Genomic DNA, 15,712 nt, shown 5'->3' with positions numbered 1-15,712 from the left:
TATTGTGCAATTCTATGTAAATTTTCCCCCTATCCATACCCAGTATTCATTTTGGATCCTCTCAAAGTAGTGCTTGGTTTTTTACCTATCAAATAATATTGAGAGAATTTTGCAATCACATATTATCTTGAATTGTAATCATAGTTATCAGATTCGATGTGAACAAAGTATTCGGTACACTAGGTCATTGGTTGAACCAAGAGGTCACTGGTTAGATCATCAAGTCATTGAATAATTTTTAAATTGTTTAGGAATTTTTTAAAAAGGATAATTCTCTTTTTTACAAAAAATAGATAATATGTTTTTAAGTGTAAATTTAACCAAACAACTAATGGTAGCCATAGTAAGATGGTTTAAGAGCCTCGAGATACACAGTTCAAGACTTGTGGAGAGGTTTTCTAAGATGATAGCTAGGTCTACTCAGTAGTTTTTTGAAAAATCGTATGCTCAATAGTTTTTTTGGAAAATCGTGTGTTGAGTTAACTTGGCTAATGATTAATTGGTTCAACAAGACATTCAGGGTGGCTAAATGGCCGATTCACCGATCAGACCAGTCGGTCCAGATCAAGTCTAATAACACTACGTTTCACGCATCATCATTGTAGAAGTTATTGTAATTTTTCTTGTATTTAGAATATTCTCCTTTGCACAGTTAACATGTGACTAATGTATTCAACATGTGCTTTAAACATTGGTCATCATTATTCATAGATTATAGATATTCTGCTAGCAAACTTTTAATTTCTAACCACGTAGAACATTTCCCTTTTTCTTTTTAATACAAATGGAAATCGAAATTATGTATATCCAATTATTACCCACCTAGATAAAGAGATAGTGTTTTTAAGTAAAAGGATTTACAATAAATTAAAACTTTATATGTTACCTAGTAACTTAAGACATATAGTTCAAGACTTCACGCGTTTCAAATAGGTCTACTTGAATTTTGGCCATATAATAGAGACTTTAGACCTACGATATCAATGTTCTCTCTTACAGAATGGATTAAAATACTTGAGGAGTTCTTGTTTTGTTTAAAATAAGATGTACAATGTATTCAAAGTAGATAAAATAAGACAAAGAAAAGTTGAAATAAACATTTAAAGACAGTTTAAGACGTCTCAACAACACGAGGCAAAATAAGACTTAAAGCATCAATTACATGCTTTGGACAAGGGGTATCAATTTTGCCAAGCCGCTGGTCGGCTAGCTCGGCTCGCTTGAGGCAAGTTGCGGGCGGGAGCATGATGGTGAAAATCTTGTGCAAGCCACTCATCAGTTTCCAAGAGTTGGTTCGCGAGCCGGCTCTCCATCGGGTTACAAGTCGAGGCTAGGCATGCCTACTAGCTCGCCATGCTATAAAGTTTGCATGGCTGTCAACCACAATAGAAATAATGATCCATCACTCTCTTCTACAGTTTCTTCATTCTTTGATGACAGTGTATGAACTTATTTAAGTACAACTACTGCATGGAGTTCATCTTCTCAATTACTTATAGTATTAATACCAGAAAAAATGAAGGACGCGTTGAATTAGCTAGATATTTTTCATGCCATATTCTTAGTGTGTTAAAATTGAGAAGATAAATAATTTGGTCTTCCCGATGGTAGAGAACAAATGAAAAATATTATCTGATATTATTTTTAATAGCATGTGAGCTACCAACGTATCTAGTGTCAACTGTAGGATCAGTGGCTGCAGGGGTAGACCCACTGTTGGACCTAATGGGTCACGTGACCCACAAGTTTTTTTTTTTTTTTTAATATTAAATTTTTTTTAAAACATAAAACTGTAGAAGACTAAGGGACTAAACAATCAAAAAGCCCATTAATTCTTTACAAAACCAAACGGTGGGATGAAAGTGGGATTTGGGAAACCATTCGTCTGTCCATACGGTCGGTGTCATGACTGCCGTCCCATACTGATTTAATCCCTCAGTTCAACGTTGCCGGCAATTGGAATTTGGAAAGGAATTTCTTCTTGTTGACTAATTTTCCTTCCCTGACCCGGTAATCCACCTATTGAGTCTTGAGTATTGGCCGGCGATTGGAGCGGCTCAGCGGCTGTGAAGTGCTGCCATTTAGTTTCAGCCACCATCTGCCTCCCTCCATTTAGTTTCAGCCACCATTGCCATTACTGTCTACTGTCCGTTGCCTCTAAATGGGTATTATTTATTAAGAACCAGTTACTAGTTAGTGCACTGTGCATGCATGAGTTTGTGTTTTGATTTTACATCTCCCATCTCCAATTAATTAGGCTAAAATCTTAATATATGAGTTTTAGTTTGTGTTACTTTTGTGATTTCTGAAATTTTTGTTGAACTAGGCATTTTAGGGATTTTTCTATTTACTACTTAGTACTTATTGTTGATTTTGAAATTTGTTGAATTATGAAAATGTGTAGCTTCAAACATTATTTTTAACCTTGTATTTTTGGAGAATTTAATTTTGCAAACTTTATCACCTAAGCTATGATCATTGGATTTAATTTCATTCTTCTTTTTTATTCCAATGAATTGATTGTTTTTGTTGATTGTTTCTATCAGTTATGGAGAAGTATTTTAAACGTAAATCTATATTTTCTGGTGATGAGTAAAATGTTAATAAAAGGAATGTTCAAGACAAAATGGATGAAATGAATGCTGGGGATAAAATTAATGAAATTGATGGAACTAATCTTGGAGATGTCCCGATTCAAACAAATGTCGAGGATGTTGGGGATGAAAGCCATGAATTTGATGTTGCAAAGCTTCTTTCAAATCTTGGATTGAGAATTCCAATACAAAATTATGATATTAATATCCGAAATGTGATTCAAAGAACATATGTGCAACGGGGTCCTTGTCAATCTCGCAATCATGAATTTCCACCCACGAGGATGGCTAACAAAGATAGGCGATTTCGTATTTCATGGTATAATGAGCATCCTAGTTGGTTGGAATAAAGTATAGAAAAAGATGCTGTATTTTGCTTTTACTGTTATCTTTTCAACTCAAGTGGTGGTTCATTTGTTAATGGTGGATTCTAAAATTGGAAAAGGAAAGAGATTATCAGAAAACATGTTGAAGCATCAAATAATGCACACAATCAGGCTCGGGTCCTGTATGAATCATTTAAGAATCAAGAACAAAGCATTCAATCTTGTCTGTTTAAGCAATCACATCAAACTCGAACAGAGTATCGAATTCTCTTAAATGCGTCAATTGATTGTGTTCGATTTCTTCTACAACAAGAGTTGGCCTTTCATGGACATGATGAATCTGACGATTCAAACAATCAAGGGAATTTTTTTGAACTATTACATTGGTTGTGTGATCACAATACTGAGATTAATGTCGTTGCTTTGACGAATGCACTTGAAAATCTCAAATTAACATCACCTAGAGTTCAAAAAGATATTGTGAGTGCTATTGCTTCTGAAATTCTAAATGTGATTATTAAAGATATGGGTAATGGCTTGTTTTCCATTTTAGTTGATGAATCTTGAGACATTTCGATTAAGGAGCAAATGTCAGTTGTCATTCGTTATGTGAAGAATGGGCGTGTATTGGAACATTTTATCTGTGTTATACATGTTTCCAGTACCACAGCTGTCTCACTTAAGGCTGGTATTGATCAATTATTTTCCACGCATAGTTTAAATAAATCTAATTTGAGAGGTCAGGGATACGATGGAGCTAGCACTATGCGAGATGAATATAATGGTCTCATAACACTTATTTTGAAAGAAAATTCAAGTGCTTACTACATTCACTGCTTTGCTCATCAACTTCAACTTGCTCTTGTAGCTGTGACACAGAAACATCCAAAGATTGAAACTTTTTTTACTTCAGTACACAAATTGGTTAATGTTGTAGGAGGATTAGCTAAACAAAATGATCATATTTGATAGAAACAAAGACTGAAAATTCTTGAATCACTTAGTGTTGGTGGTGAAATATCAAGTGGAGGGTCTCAATCAAGAAACTACTCTTAAGCATTCTAGTGATACACATTGGGGATCTCACTACAGTTGCTTAATTAACCTGATTCTTATGTTTTCAACCACAGTTGATGTTGTTGAGATGATTGCTACTGATACTACAAGTTCTGGAACAAGAGGTGATGCATGTATTTTATTGGAATTGATGTTAAAATTTGAATTTGTTTTAATCTACATCTCATGAGAAAGATCTTGGGAATTTCAAATGAATTGTCAAAAACATTACAAAGAAAAGATCAAGATATTATCAATGCCATGAGATTGGTGCAATTATGTAAAGCACAGCTCCAAACCGTGAAAGATGATGGATGAGATTCTTTTTTTTGGAATGGTTTGTTTGTTTTATGAAGCTCATGAGATAAATGTTCCCAATATGGATGATATGTTCATAACTCTAGATCGTTCATGATGTGATACGATGGCAAATTTGCATCATTTTCATGTGGAAATGTTTAATGCCATCATTGACATGCAACTTCAAGAGCTGAATAATTATTTTTCTGAGCTAAACAGTGACTTGCTACTTTGTATTGCGTGTTTATGTCCAAATAATTCGTTTGCTGCTTTTGACAAGAACAATGTGATTTGACTATGTCAGTATTATCCCGTAGATTTTGATGTGACAGCTATCTTGGAACTCGAAGATCAACTAGATACATATATTTTTGACATGCGCACTGACGAAGATTTTAGAGAATTACAAGGCCTTGGTGATCTTGCACAGAAGTTGGTTGCGAAAAATGAACATGAAGTTTATCCATTAGTCTACAAGCTTGTGACATTAGCCTTAATTCTTGCAGTGGCTACTGCTACAGTTGAGAGCGCATTTTCTGCCATGTCAGTTGTCAAAAATCGTCTACATAATCGAATAGGGGATCAATGGTTGAATGATTGTTTGATTGCATATATTGAGAAAGATGTATTGGACAATATTAAAAATGACGTAATTATGGAACATTATCAAAATATGAAAATTGTAGAGAATAATTGTAATAAGATATCGAATATCTAAATTTTTTCATCACCTTTTTGCTAAGTTTGACAGTGCCCCCACTAACTCGAAATTTATGCATTCGCCATTGAGTGACTGAATTTAGTTTAGTTGGTATGGATTTACCAGAAGAAAAAAATCAGGTTGAAGGAAGATATATTTAAAACATGTACTTGAAGAATTGGCAAGATATAAACTATCGAATACAAGAAAAGATGGATACTGCATTTGCTAAAGATTTCAGCAACTTAATTTTCACACATTTTTTGGTACACGGAGATTTAATTTTATGATTGTATATTGATATTTCCTTTCTTTCTTTCTTTCTTTCTTTCTTATTTTTTGAAAAATTGTGCACGAATATACATTCGTTATAATTTTAACTTCGCTTACATATTATAGTTGATCTCAAACCCCAAATAATGGAGAAGGTTTTCCTACTTTATAGTTTATAATCAAAATTGATTTTTTTTTATGTTCAGCATTTCCTTCCGAATTCACAGAGTGAAAATGTAATTTTCAATTAAAAAACACATGAAATGTGTTTTTTTTTTTTTTTTAGAAGGCCACCCTGCCCATCCTAAGCAGAAGAAGCACTTTCAAAAAATTATTGAAATAAGTCTAAATGTAATTTTTTTTTTTTTTTTAGGTTTCAGAAATAGCTTTTGGCTTTATAAAAGTCCTAACAATTGAGTCTTAAGCTTCTACCTTTTCTAGAAGAGCTTCTTGATTACATCACCTCGGGTTTACTCCTAAAAATTCTTTTAACCAGAAGCACTTTGAGAAATTTATCCAAAGATGTCCAAAAGTTACTTCTTAGTCTCATAATCAATTTTTGACTTTTTAAAATGTGTGTGTGTGTGTGTGTGTGTGTATGTATGTATGTATGTATGTATGTATATACTGTTTATTTTTTGATCAAATGTCTAAAAGGCAGTAAATTTCATAAATAGATTGTTGTGATAGTTAAATCCAATAAGTTTATCTTTTTTTGCAATTAAATTGCCAAAAGGCTAAAAGTTTAAACTATTAAAAAAAGAGTAATGTTAATTAGCACTGGTGTGTGTATATATGTATATATATATATAAAAGTTTAAACTATTAAAAAAAGAGTAATGTTAATTAGCACTGGTGTGTATATATATATGTATGTATGTATATACTGTTTATTTTTTGATCAAATGTCTAAAAGGCAGTAAATTTCATAAATAGATTGTTGTGATAGTTAAATCCAATAAGTTTATCTTTTTTTGCAATCAAATTGCCAAAAGGCTAAATGTTTAAACTATTAAAAAAAGAGTAATGTTAATTAGCACTAATGATATTCAACACCAGTCTAGATGACAGCACTAGTGACATTAAATCACAGGTTGAATTTATATAATTTGGTAAACATCAATTCATTGTACAAGCACTAATTGTAAACAAATGTAACTCAACAAGGTTGCCTTACTTTGTTTCTGAATTTGATACTAATACATCAAGAGACACTAGTTGTCTTGTTCATATTAGCATTTTATTTAATTGTTGCCCTATTTGGCCCCCATTTTGTAGAAATGAAAATTGGTGGAATAACGTTTTTTTGAAAATGAGTGGTTGAAAAAAAATGAAAATTTTTCGATTTACGTGTAATATTATTTTATGGGAGATCGTGTAGTTGAAAATAAGAGAGAGTAAAATGAAATGTAATGAAATGAAAATTAATGGGACCAAACGGAATAAAGTAAGAAATACTCATCTTTTTGCTAAATCGAATGTATTGAACTAGAAAATTTCCCGTTCATTTATTTCGTAACTAGTCATTCTTTCACATCAGCATTGAAAATGAGAAACTCACTATTTTAGCTTAAAAGAACAAATAACTATTAAAAAAAACATCGACCTTACAACGGAAAATAAAGCTGCAGCCCACGTCTAAGCGTATCATTTATTAGGCTCCAGTCATCCAATATGTTTATCTTTTGGTACGATGAAACGGGGGACTCTAATGCCACCAAGTACCTTTGAAGGAAATATGATACTCTCAAAACATGTGAGAATTTATCTACAAAGTCATGGTTTATATCGACGAGCTCAACACGTGATTCCTGCACGAAATTATGTTCACTTTCAGGTGCTCATGACATGCTTGTTTTTGCTAAGAATTGCTTGAAATAAACATTTTACAAAACTTCCAAATGACTGCACCAATTGCAAATTCCCAATGGTTGATCAAGAAAACTTTTGATTCCAAGAAAAGAAATGTTGATAATGTTATAGCTACGCCATCCGATTATGAAATCAAATTAAAGAAAACTATGCAATAAAACACCAGCTAATTTCTAATGACATAATCAACTACTCTTTGTAGGTCATCATGTTGACATTGCACTTCCAAGATTCGAAATCGATTATCAAATAAACTTGTATGGCCTTAGAAATTTTAGGACGGGAAATGCTCAACGTCCAACTTTTCGTATCTTATTCCTCGAAGAATACTCTCTGCAGTTTCCTTTTCCTGTATTATACACAAGAAGATGTGAGAAACTTGTTCTAATCTTCGAACTTACGATATGCAAATACGTGTGAATATATATCAAGTTCAGTACGAGAAAGAATGTGTGATGACTTACTGGACCAGTATAGTCGAGAAGACGAGTACAATACACTTCTGCTTCCTCAAATCTTTTCTTAGATTTGCAATGTTGGGCAAGAAACATCAAAGCCTCCACCATATTTGGTCCTTCTCTCTCTTCAGCTTCCATTCTGTCCAAATCCTTCTTGTAATAAAATGCTGCCTCTTCAGTATGACCAAGTTCGCAATGAAGTTTTGCCAATTGGTGCAGAGCAATTGCTTCTCTGTCATTACAATTAGCTGCCCTTTTGTAACACTTGATTGCCTCCTCAAGCATATGAAGCTGTTTGGCTTCATAACACTGAGCCATGGCAATCCACAGTCGAGAATCATTTGGCTGCAAGAATACCGACTTCTTAAAATAGTGAAGTGCATAGAAGGGCATTCCCATCATCTCGTAAGCTTGTCCTAACCCATACCAGGCGCGATAGTCGCAAGGATTTATATCCACAGCGCGCCGATAGGCATCAACTGCAGCTGAGGTATTCTTCATCTCGACATACTCGTGACCCATGAGTGTCCAAGCTGATAAATAATTTTTATTTAATTTGAGTGCACGCCGGAAATACACAACTGACTTTTCATGCTGCCCCTTCAAACTGTAATAGTTTCCAATAATACAACAAGACTCGGGTCTGTATTTATCTGTTAAAAACACTCTGTGAGCAAGATAACTTAAAGCAGAGAAGCATTCCTTTGCATAGAGGACGTTGGAATACATATCCATGTCTTCAATTCTATATGGATCGTTTCTTAAAAGCTCTTCAAATATAACTTCGACTACTTCAAATTCCCTCAGATTATACTGAGCTTTAGCAATTTGGGCCTGGATATAATTGCTAAAACTGAAGGTTGTTTGCAGATGTTCATACTTGGACAAGGATTCATTATGCATCCGGAGTTCCTGGTATGTACAGGCAAGAAAAAAGTCCTTCATCCAATGGTTATTAAGATTAAGACTATTTAATGTCTCAATAGTAGTGCACAAGGATTGTAGTTCGGACCAAGCACTCCAATTCCAAGGATAACTGTTTACAGACTCGACAAGCACTGTCCTCGCAAGATTCTCACTGCCCTTCTCCTTAAGGACAAGACCATACACGTAAAGACAAAAGGAATCTATTGTTCCATTTTTGCGAAGTGTGGACAACTCCCTCTCGAGAGAAACATTTTCTTTATTCACAGCATCACTCTTGCCTAAGGGTCCCTCCAGTTCTATCATCTCTTCTTCTTTTCGCTTTTCTCCAGCCTATGCAAACCAAAAGAAATGAGGAGAGATTAGTTTGCCTTACCAAATGATATATTGCTAGTATTTCGATAATTTCAATGATTATTTACTTAGACTACAATTAAAGTTATTACAAACAGAGCACACATCTAATGCAAATGAGATAAAATCCAATGTGCAGTAAAACCTAAATATATGAATGTTCGATAGATTAATAATCTTGCTTAAATAATAAAATTCTTCGATCCCGACCTGGGTCAATGTACTAATTTAATACATCTAAATGTATGAGATAATAAAAAAATTTTGGTCATTTAAGGTCCAATGAATATATAAAATAATTACTTAAATTCATAAAATATCATACTAATACAAATTAACAAACTTTTAATTTGAAATTGGGTCAATGTACTAATTTAATACATCTAAATGTATGAGATAATAATTTCTTTTAGGTCATTTAAGGTCCAATGAATATATAAAATAATTACTTAAATTCATAAAAAATCATACTAATACAAATAAAATGTTTTATTCAATTCGTCTCTTTTAATTTAACAACTTTTAATTTGACTGTAGAAATTATGTTCCATATGTACATGAAATAACCTAAACGATTAATCTTCCAAAATATTAAACTTTGAAGCCTATGCATGTACATTAATGTTTTATCTTTAATGTATATATGTGTGTGCCTCTTGTGTGCTAACAAATTAAATTTTGAATTTCACCACATTCAATTTTTTCTTTTCTTTTCTTTCTTTCTTTCTTTCTTTCTTTCTTTTTTTTTAATTTCCAACATGTATAATGGTAAAATATAATACAAGTTATAAAATATAAGATACTCTATAAATTAATAAATATTTATTAAATTATTCATTTATCGATAAATTAATAATTATTCATTTATAATAACCCTTCTAAAATAATATTTTTTCTCAATCCCAACATTATTATTTTATAGAGGTTTTACTTTGCTCAAGACAAACTTGAGAAAAGGCTGAAAATGTCAAGTCTCCTAAGTTGGTGTGTTAGAACTTAGAAGTTCGAATGAGAAACTGGTCCAAATCAAAACTCAAAGAAAAATTATTCCGCCACATTCTGTATCCCTTATTCCCTTGTACGAAAAAAGCAATAGAAAATAATCAATCAACAAGAATAAGGAGTAGACATGGTACCTTTCTTGTCACATGGAAGAGCAAGTGGTGTAGATTTCAAAGAATGCCCTTTTGTAGTGACATTAGCGGTGTGACAGGTGGAGAAATACCAAGCAGAAGAAGCAATCATTAAGAAAGAAATAGTTGACTGGTGATGGATGGAAAGAGGTTGTGATGGCATTTATAGGAGGAGGGTGGGATGACCATTGTTGGAGGGAAGATGGAAAAGATATAGGTTTCAAAGAATGCCCTTTTACTTGGTCCAACCCAAAGAGCTTAGAAGAACTTTTATAAAAAACTTAGTACACAATTAATGCTTAAAAGAAACTTCTGAGTGTTCGGTAAATTTGAAAAGAAAGTGCTTATAAGCCAGAAATATAAAGTGCTTATGAGGCAAATATCTAGTTCTTATTTTGATATTACAAGCAATTTCTGAAATATTTTATGCAGCAGACCCAAACCCTTTTTACGTGTAGATCTGTTTATAAAAATGTTTTACTTGCACTCCTGAAATCCCAAACAGGCTTTAACTCTATTAGGCAGATATTATCTTCCTAGTATTAAAAACTTTATAGTATGATTTTTTCAAAGTTATGAGTTATATGTGATCTGACCAACCAGTATCTGCTTGTTCTATGTAAACCTCGAAATCTTGAGATGCTCAGCACTTGATTTCTCATGCCCAGATCTTTATCATTCAAACTGTTCTTAATCTCTTCAGACAAGACTTCCCATGACATATTATGAACTTATTGACAAAAATAAATTACTATATAGGAATACATTATTTTATCAGAAGATATGTTTGCTTCACAAACTACCAGAAGAGTTGATAAATTTTCTCAAAAAGAATTATATATTTATCTTTGTATCTAATTTTCACCACTACTGGCGATGCAGTGAACTAAAGAATATTTCCAAAAGTTGACTCTTCAGTATTTTCACCCTCATTCACACTTTGCATCCTAGTTTAAAACTCCCTAACAAAGATGCTAGCTTTCTGATGTTTGGGTTAAAATCCAAATCATTTTAAAGCATGTTTCTGATGTTTAGAACAAGAGATAGAAGTGTTCTTCATGCTGTCTAGTTCAGTAATTTACATTACCAAACATGCCATTAGAGAATATGAACTGCTTCCTTCTCATGGCTAACTTCTTCTAATAAAGGCACTTTTATCACATTTATGTCAAAAATGTGTCGATTTTTGTGTTTGAGATTTTAATTCGATCGAGTAAAGTGCATTCAGAAACCTCTTAGATACAGATTCACCAACAGATCAACAAATAGATATGTTTCTCCAATTCCTTATTGGATTTGGATTACAGCACCAAGTAGAAATCCAGATCTGACCAGAATTTGGCTGCAAAGGGAAATATTTGTTGAAGGCCTCAAGAGTTTCAGTAGAAGAATATCAGTGAAAGAATACAAAACCAGTGAAAGAAATTCCCAAATTTATAAACTTTTTGTTTGAGTACAATGTATTTAATAATTAATATACTGCCAATACAAACTTAATTTATGTATCTTTTCGGTCCATTGACATTGGAATATCTCAACTTTGTCCTATCGCACCTTACCCTACAAACTAGGTTATCAAAATTGACTGTTTTTACACATTACTTGAGATATGAGAGTTCTTCTTTTCAAACCTAAGTGGAAAAAGTTGTATAATTTATTAAACATCTTTACAGCATCTTCACTTCCTCAACTCCATCCTAGACAACCCAAAAACCTCTCTTAAAAACTTTACTTGCCCCTAAAGCATGATATTGTGCAGATCTCTACTAAATTTGGAGGGGCGTAGGCTACCTAGCCTACCGCTCCAACACTCAGTTCAAGTGAGAACTAATAAATTCACTGAAACACTCGCAAATGAAAAAATCCCACATAGAAATAAGCATTTATCAATATATAGTCACCAAATTTATAACTTATATAAGTATCTAAAACATATAAATGTATCGTCATAAAAGCAATGTAGCCGAGATTTGTGCAGAAAACCAACCAAATAAAGTGCGTAACAGCGTAGGAAAATGGCTTTCTTGCTTATCTGGTCCCGGAGCACATGGGCCGCCCGGCGGTATTCTCTACAGTCAAAGTAAGACTTTGCTAGCAAATAAAAATCGTTATCGACGGCAGCATAATCATACTCCTCTACCCCCGCCATCAACGGCGTGGCCACATAGGACACCCCACCTGAAGGGGTGGCGGAGGAGTCGCCGGAGGCGGCGGTTCGGAACCGGCGGCGGATGCTGGAGCTTCCACGCTGGAATCGAGTGTGCGAAGGGGTATACTTCGCGGGATCTTGCTCTATCCCCATCAATTGCTCCGCTGCCCTTCAAAATTCCACTTGAAAATTAAAAGGGGAATGTTTGGATGTTTAATGGAGAAATTTTGATTGAAGAAAAACTGGGTTCTTTCAAAATGGGTTTAGGGTTTACCATTTGGACGCAGAGTAGAGACAACGGTCGCTGAGGAGTCGTACGGCAGAACGGAGTTCGGTTCTGCAGGTTTCTTTAGACGCCATTGTTATGTGGGATCCTCTTTTACCCTTTTCTTCTCTCTTTATTGTTGCTATTGTAGCTTAACATCACACAGAATTTTTGTGCTGCTGTGTGTTTTCCACGTAAATTGTTGCAAAGCAGTGAGGAGCTGTTACGCACAGTAACAGATCAATTTGATTTTGGGGAGCGCGGCTGCGAGGGTGAGGAAGGAGGGGCTAGGGTGTGTACATTTTTGGGATACAATTATTATTTGTTTAAATTATATGAGTAAACAAAAATCAGTGACGAATGAGTGTTAGTATTTGTCGATTTCAAGAAATGTTATTGATAAATAGTTATTTGACATTGTGCTCTATTTGGCCTCCATTAATTTTTATTTTATTTTTTTTGTCTCCTATTTTCAATCACACAATCTTCCATGAAATAATATTTCACATAAATCGAAAAATTTTCATTCTTTTTCAACCATTTATTTTTTATAAGAATATTATTCCTTCTATTTTCATTTCCATAAAATGGGAGCCAAACGACTAAAGAATAAGCCCTCATTTGGCTCTCATTCTTCCCAAATTTTAATGAATAGTATTTTCCTTATTTGAGTCCCATTTTTTATCAAAATGTATTTTCGAACATTTATTTCACTCTATTTCAATCACATATATTTTTTATAAAAATAATATTACGAGTAAATTAAAAAAAATCTTATTTTTTAACTACACATTTTTTATCATAACACTATTACAAAATGCATTTAAAAAAAAAGGCTCAAAAAACTCAATCTAGGTATACATTCTTATTGACATTAAGCCCTTGTTTGTCAACCATTCTCCCACATTATTTTTTTTACAGTACTCATTTTCAAGCACACATTCTTCATTAAAATAATATTACAAAAAAAATTTCTTCTTTTTTAACCACAATCACTATTCCATATTCAAATTCTTAAAATTAAAGGGCCACGAACAGGGCCTAAGGACAACATTCTTGTATATAAACATTGGCCAAACATGGGCTAAATCTAGCCTTATCCTAATGGGGGCCGGTGTGGGTGCTACGTGGTATATTGCATTAAGAGCTTTTATGTGAAATTAATTTTTGAAAACTTATTATTTTGGAGAATATGTTATTAGAAAGTACAAAAAAGTTATGAGAAAATATGAAAAATAGTTTTTTTTAATGAGTGGTCGAAAATTATCGAGGGAAAAAGTGATTTTCAAATAAATATTTTCTAACAATTGGTTAAGTCGTATCTCGCCTCACCTTGTCCATTTGGGAAAATGAATGTCCCATGAAATCATTAAGAGTCGCTTAATCCGTTTGAAGTCTTGATGCACCTTGGTATACTCATGGTTGAGGCAAATGGTCGACCTTTGACCCATCCACTACAATCTTGGAATGCTTCCAGAAGAAACTTCATTGCTTAAATTTGAGATGAATTCAAAAGGAGAGGTTGTATCCACGTTCAATTGATCAATACAACCGATTAAGGGTTCCTTTAAAAGTTTGAAAGTAAACTAACCCTCGTGATAAGAGGTAATAGGTCGAATAGACACTCATATCAAATATGACCCTGCAAGATCTTTCCAATTGAAGCAAAGATCAACTGATAAGGATGTACCTTTCTATCGATAATTTTCTTAAATGAGAAGTCCAAGGAACAAGGTAACTTGTCTAAATTTTCTAAGCAGAGTACTGCCTATAAATGTCTTCTTCTTCTTTTTTGGGAAAGGAGGTCATTTAAAGGAATGAATGACAACAACATTTAGCAAAAGATAAATTGAAATGATTGGCGACCGTCCAACATAGATCAAATGAACTAGAAAATTACTCTCAAGGACTGAGAATACCCTTGACTCAATCATTCTCTATAAAACCCCATAATAATACATATAAAAGGTATGCAATATTAATAAACTCTATTAAACTCTTTTCGTTCTGATTCTTCCACACACTAACAAGATTGCAATTGAGCATCAAGGACAAACGACATTTGCAACAATACCTAAACATAGACATTGCATTCTAGTGTGGTGCTCTAGTGTGCATGTAATTCACCAGTGGGAAGAGGGGTGACCGAAATATGTTGGATTGAAATACATGATGTTTGAGGCAAACTTTAAAGAAAAGATAGATATGAGAAATCATCTGAATGTTTTATATCCCTCAAGCCTTTGCCTCTTTGCTTCACATGGACTAGGGTTTTTCAAGATTTATCCGTAGAAACCCAACCTTAAAAAGCTTTGGAAAATATATCTCAAACATTCAAAACTCATTAGATACCTTTAAGATTTGTAACATGTATTCACTAAAAATTTGCTACCATCTCAAAACTAGATGGATGAAACTCATACCTTTCATTCAATATTCTGTATTTACAACATAAATGTTTCCAAGACCAAGATCAAGAAGTGATAAAGGTAATCTATATGTCAAATATTTTTGAGATTCTTGACACAAACTCGCTTCTTCTTCAGCTAATGCTCAATCATAATCTCAACAAGTTTTCTTAATATGTCATGCACAATATTGGTTCTATCATCATATTTGTTCGCATTTAAGATAGAGACTCTTCTCGAAGCATTACAACTCCGAGCTCTAGGCATAATTGCTTCAAGCACATTCTTTATACATTTTTTCCCTAAAAGAATTACATTTTTTAAGTCTACATTTGAATTTTAACTTCACTTTTCAAAGTACTCATTTTTAGCCCCTATTTGATTTTCATTATTTGGCCACAAAAATGAAAAATATGACCCGTTATCCATCACATTAAGTCATTATATTATGATTCCGTTTGGTATACATTAATGTAAAAATGAGAATGAAAAATATAGCTGTTACGGACCTTATACAAGAGATAAAAATTCAAATTTGATGGTTTGCTGTGATGAATAACGATCATATTTTTCATTTTAATGAAAAAATAATGAGAAACAAACGGGGGCAATCTAAGAATAAGAATGAAAAATAGGAATTAAATGGGTGCTTAATCATATATTGTTAAAAATTTATTTTCATAGTTTTCCACAACTATTTCCTTCTTTCAAATGATATATATTTTTGAAAAAAAAAATAAAAATTACTTTTCAAATAATCTCTCACATGTTAAGTAATTATAATTAGTAATTAAATAAGCTGAAAAAGCAAATCATGTCACATGATTTACATATTCATCATAAGATTCCCTGTAAAATTGCACCTCATACGAATTTCCACCCATACCCTTCACTCAAACA

General features: G+C 33.1%; 1 protein-coding gene across 2 annotated transcripts; it reads right to left on the bottom strand.

Annotated features, from left to right (window-relative positions):
• Positions 1 to 7,151: 7,151 nt before the first annotated feature.
• On the bottom strand, positions 7,152 to 12,711 carry LOC111368143 (anaphase-promoting complex subunit 8). 2 transcript variants are annotated; one of them, XM_022989373.1, is made up of 4 exons: positions 12,414 to 12,711; positions 11,978 to 12,308; positions 7,586 to 8,836; positions 7,152 to 7,470 (listed from the first exon to the last, which is right to left on the bottom strand). In XM_022989373.1, exons 1-4 carry the CDS (start codon positions 12,497 to 12,499, stop codon positions 7,396 to 7,398), a joined length of 1,743 nt encoding a protein of 580 aa, XP_022845141.1. In that variant the 5' UTR covers positions 12,500 to 12,711; the 3' UTR covers positions 7,152 to 7,395. The 2 variants fall into 2 exon arrangements, with proteins under 2 accessions (XP_022845141.1, XP_022845142.1); XM_022989374.1 differs by having other exon boundaries at positions 11,978 to 12,303.
• Between the last annotated feature and the right edge of the window lie 3,001 nt (positions 12,712 to 15,712).

Source organism: Olea europaea, chromosome 18 (genome assembly GCF_002742605.1).
Source record: "Olea europaea var. sylvestris chromosome 18, O_europaea_v1, whole genome shotgun sequence".
Taxonomy (NCBI): domain Eukaryota; kingdom Viridiplantae; phylum Streptophyta; class Magnoliopsida; order Lamiales; family Oleaceae; genus Olea; species Olea europaea.
Note: the sequence above shows the minus strand (reverse complement) of the source record. Positions and strands in the feature narration are given on the sequence as shown.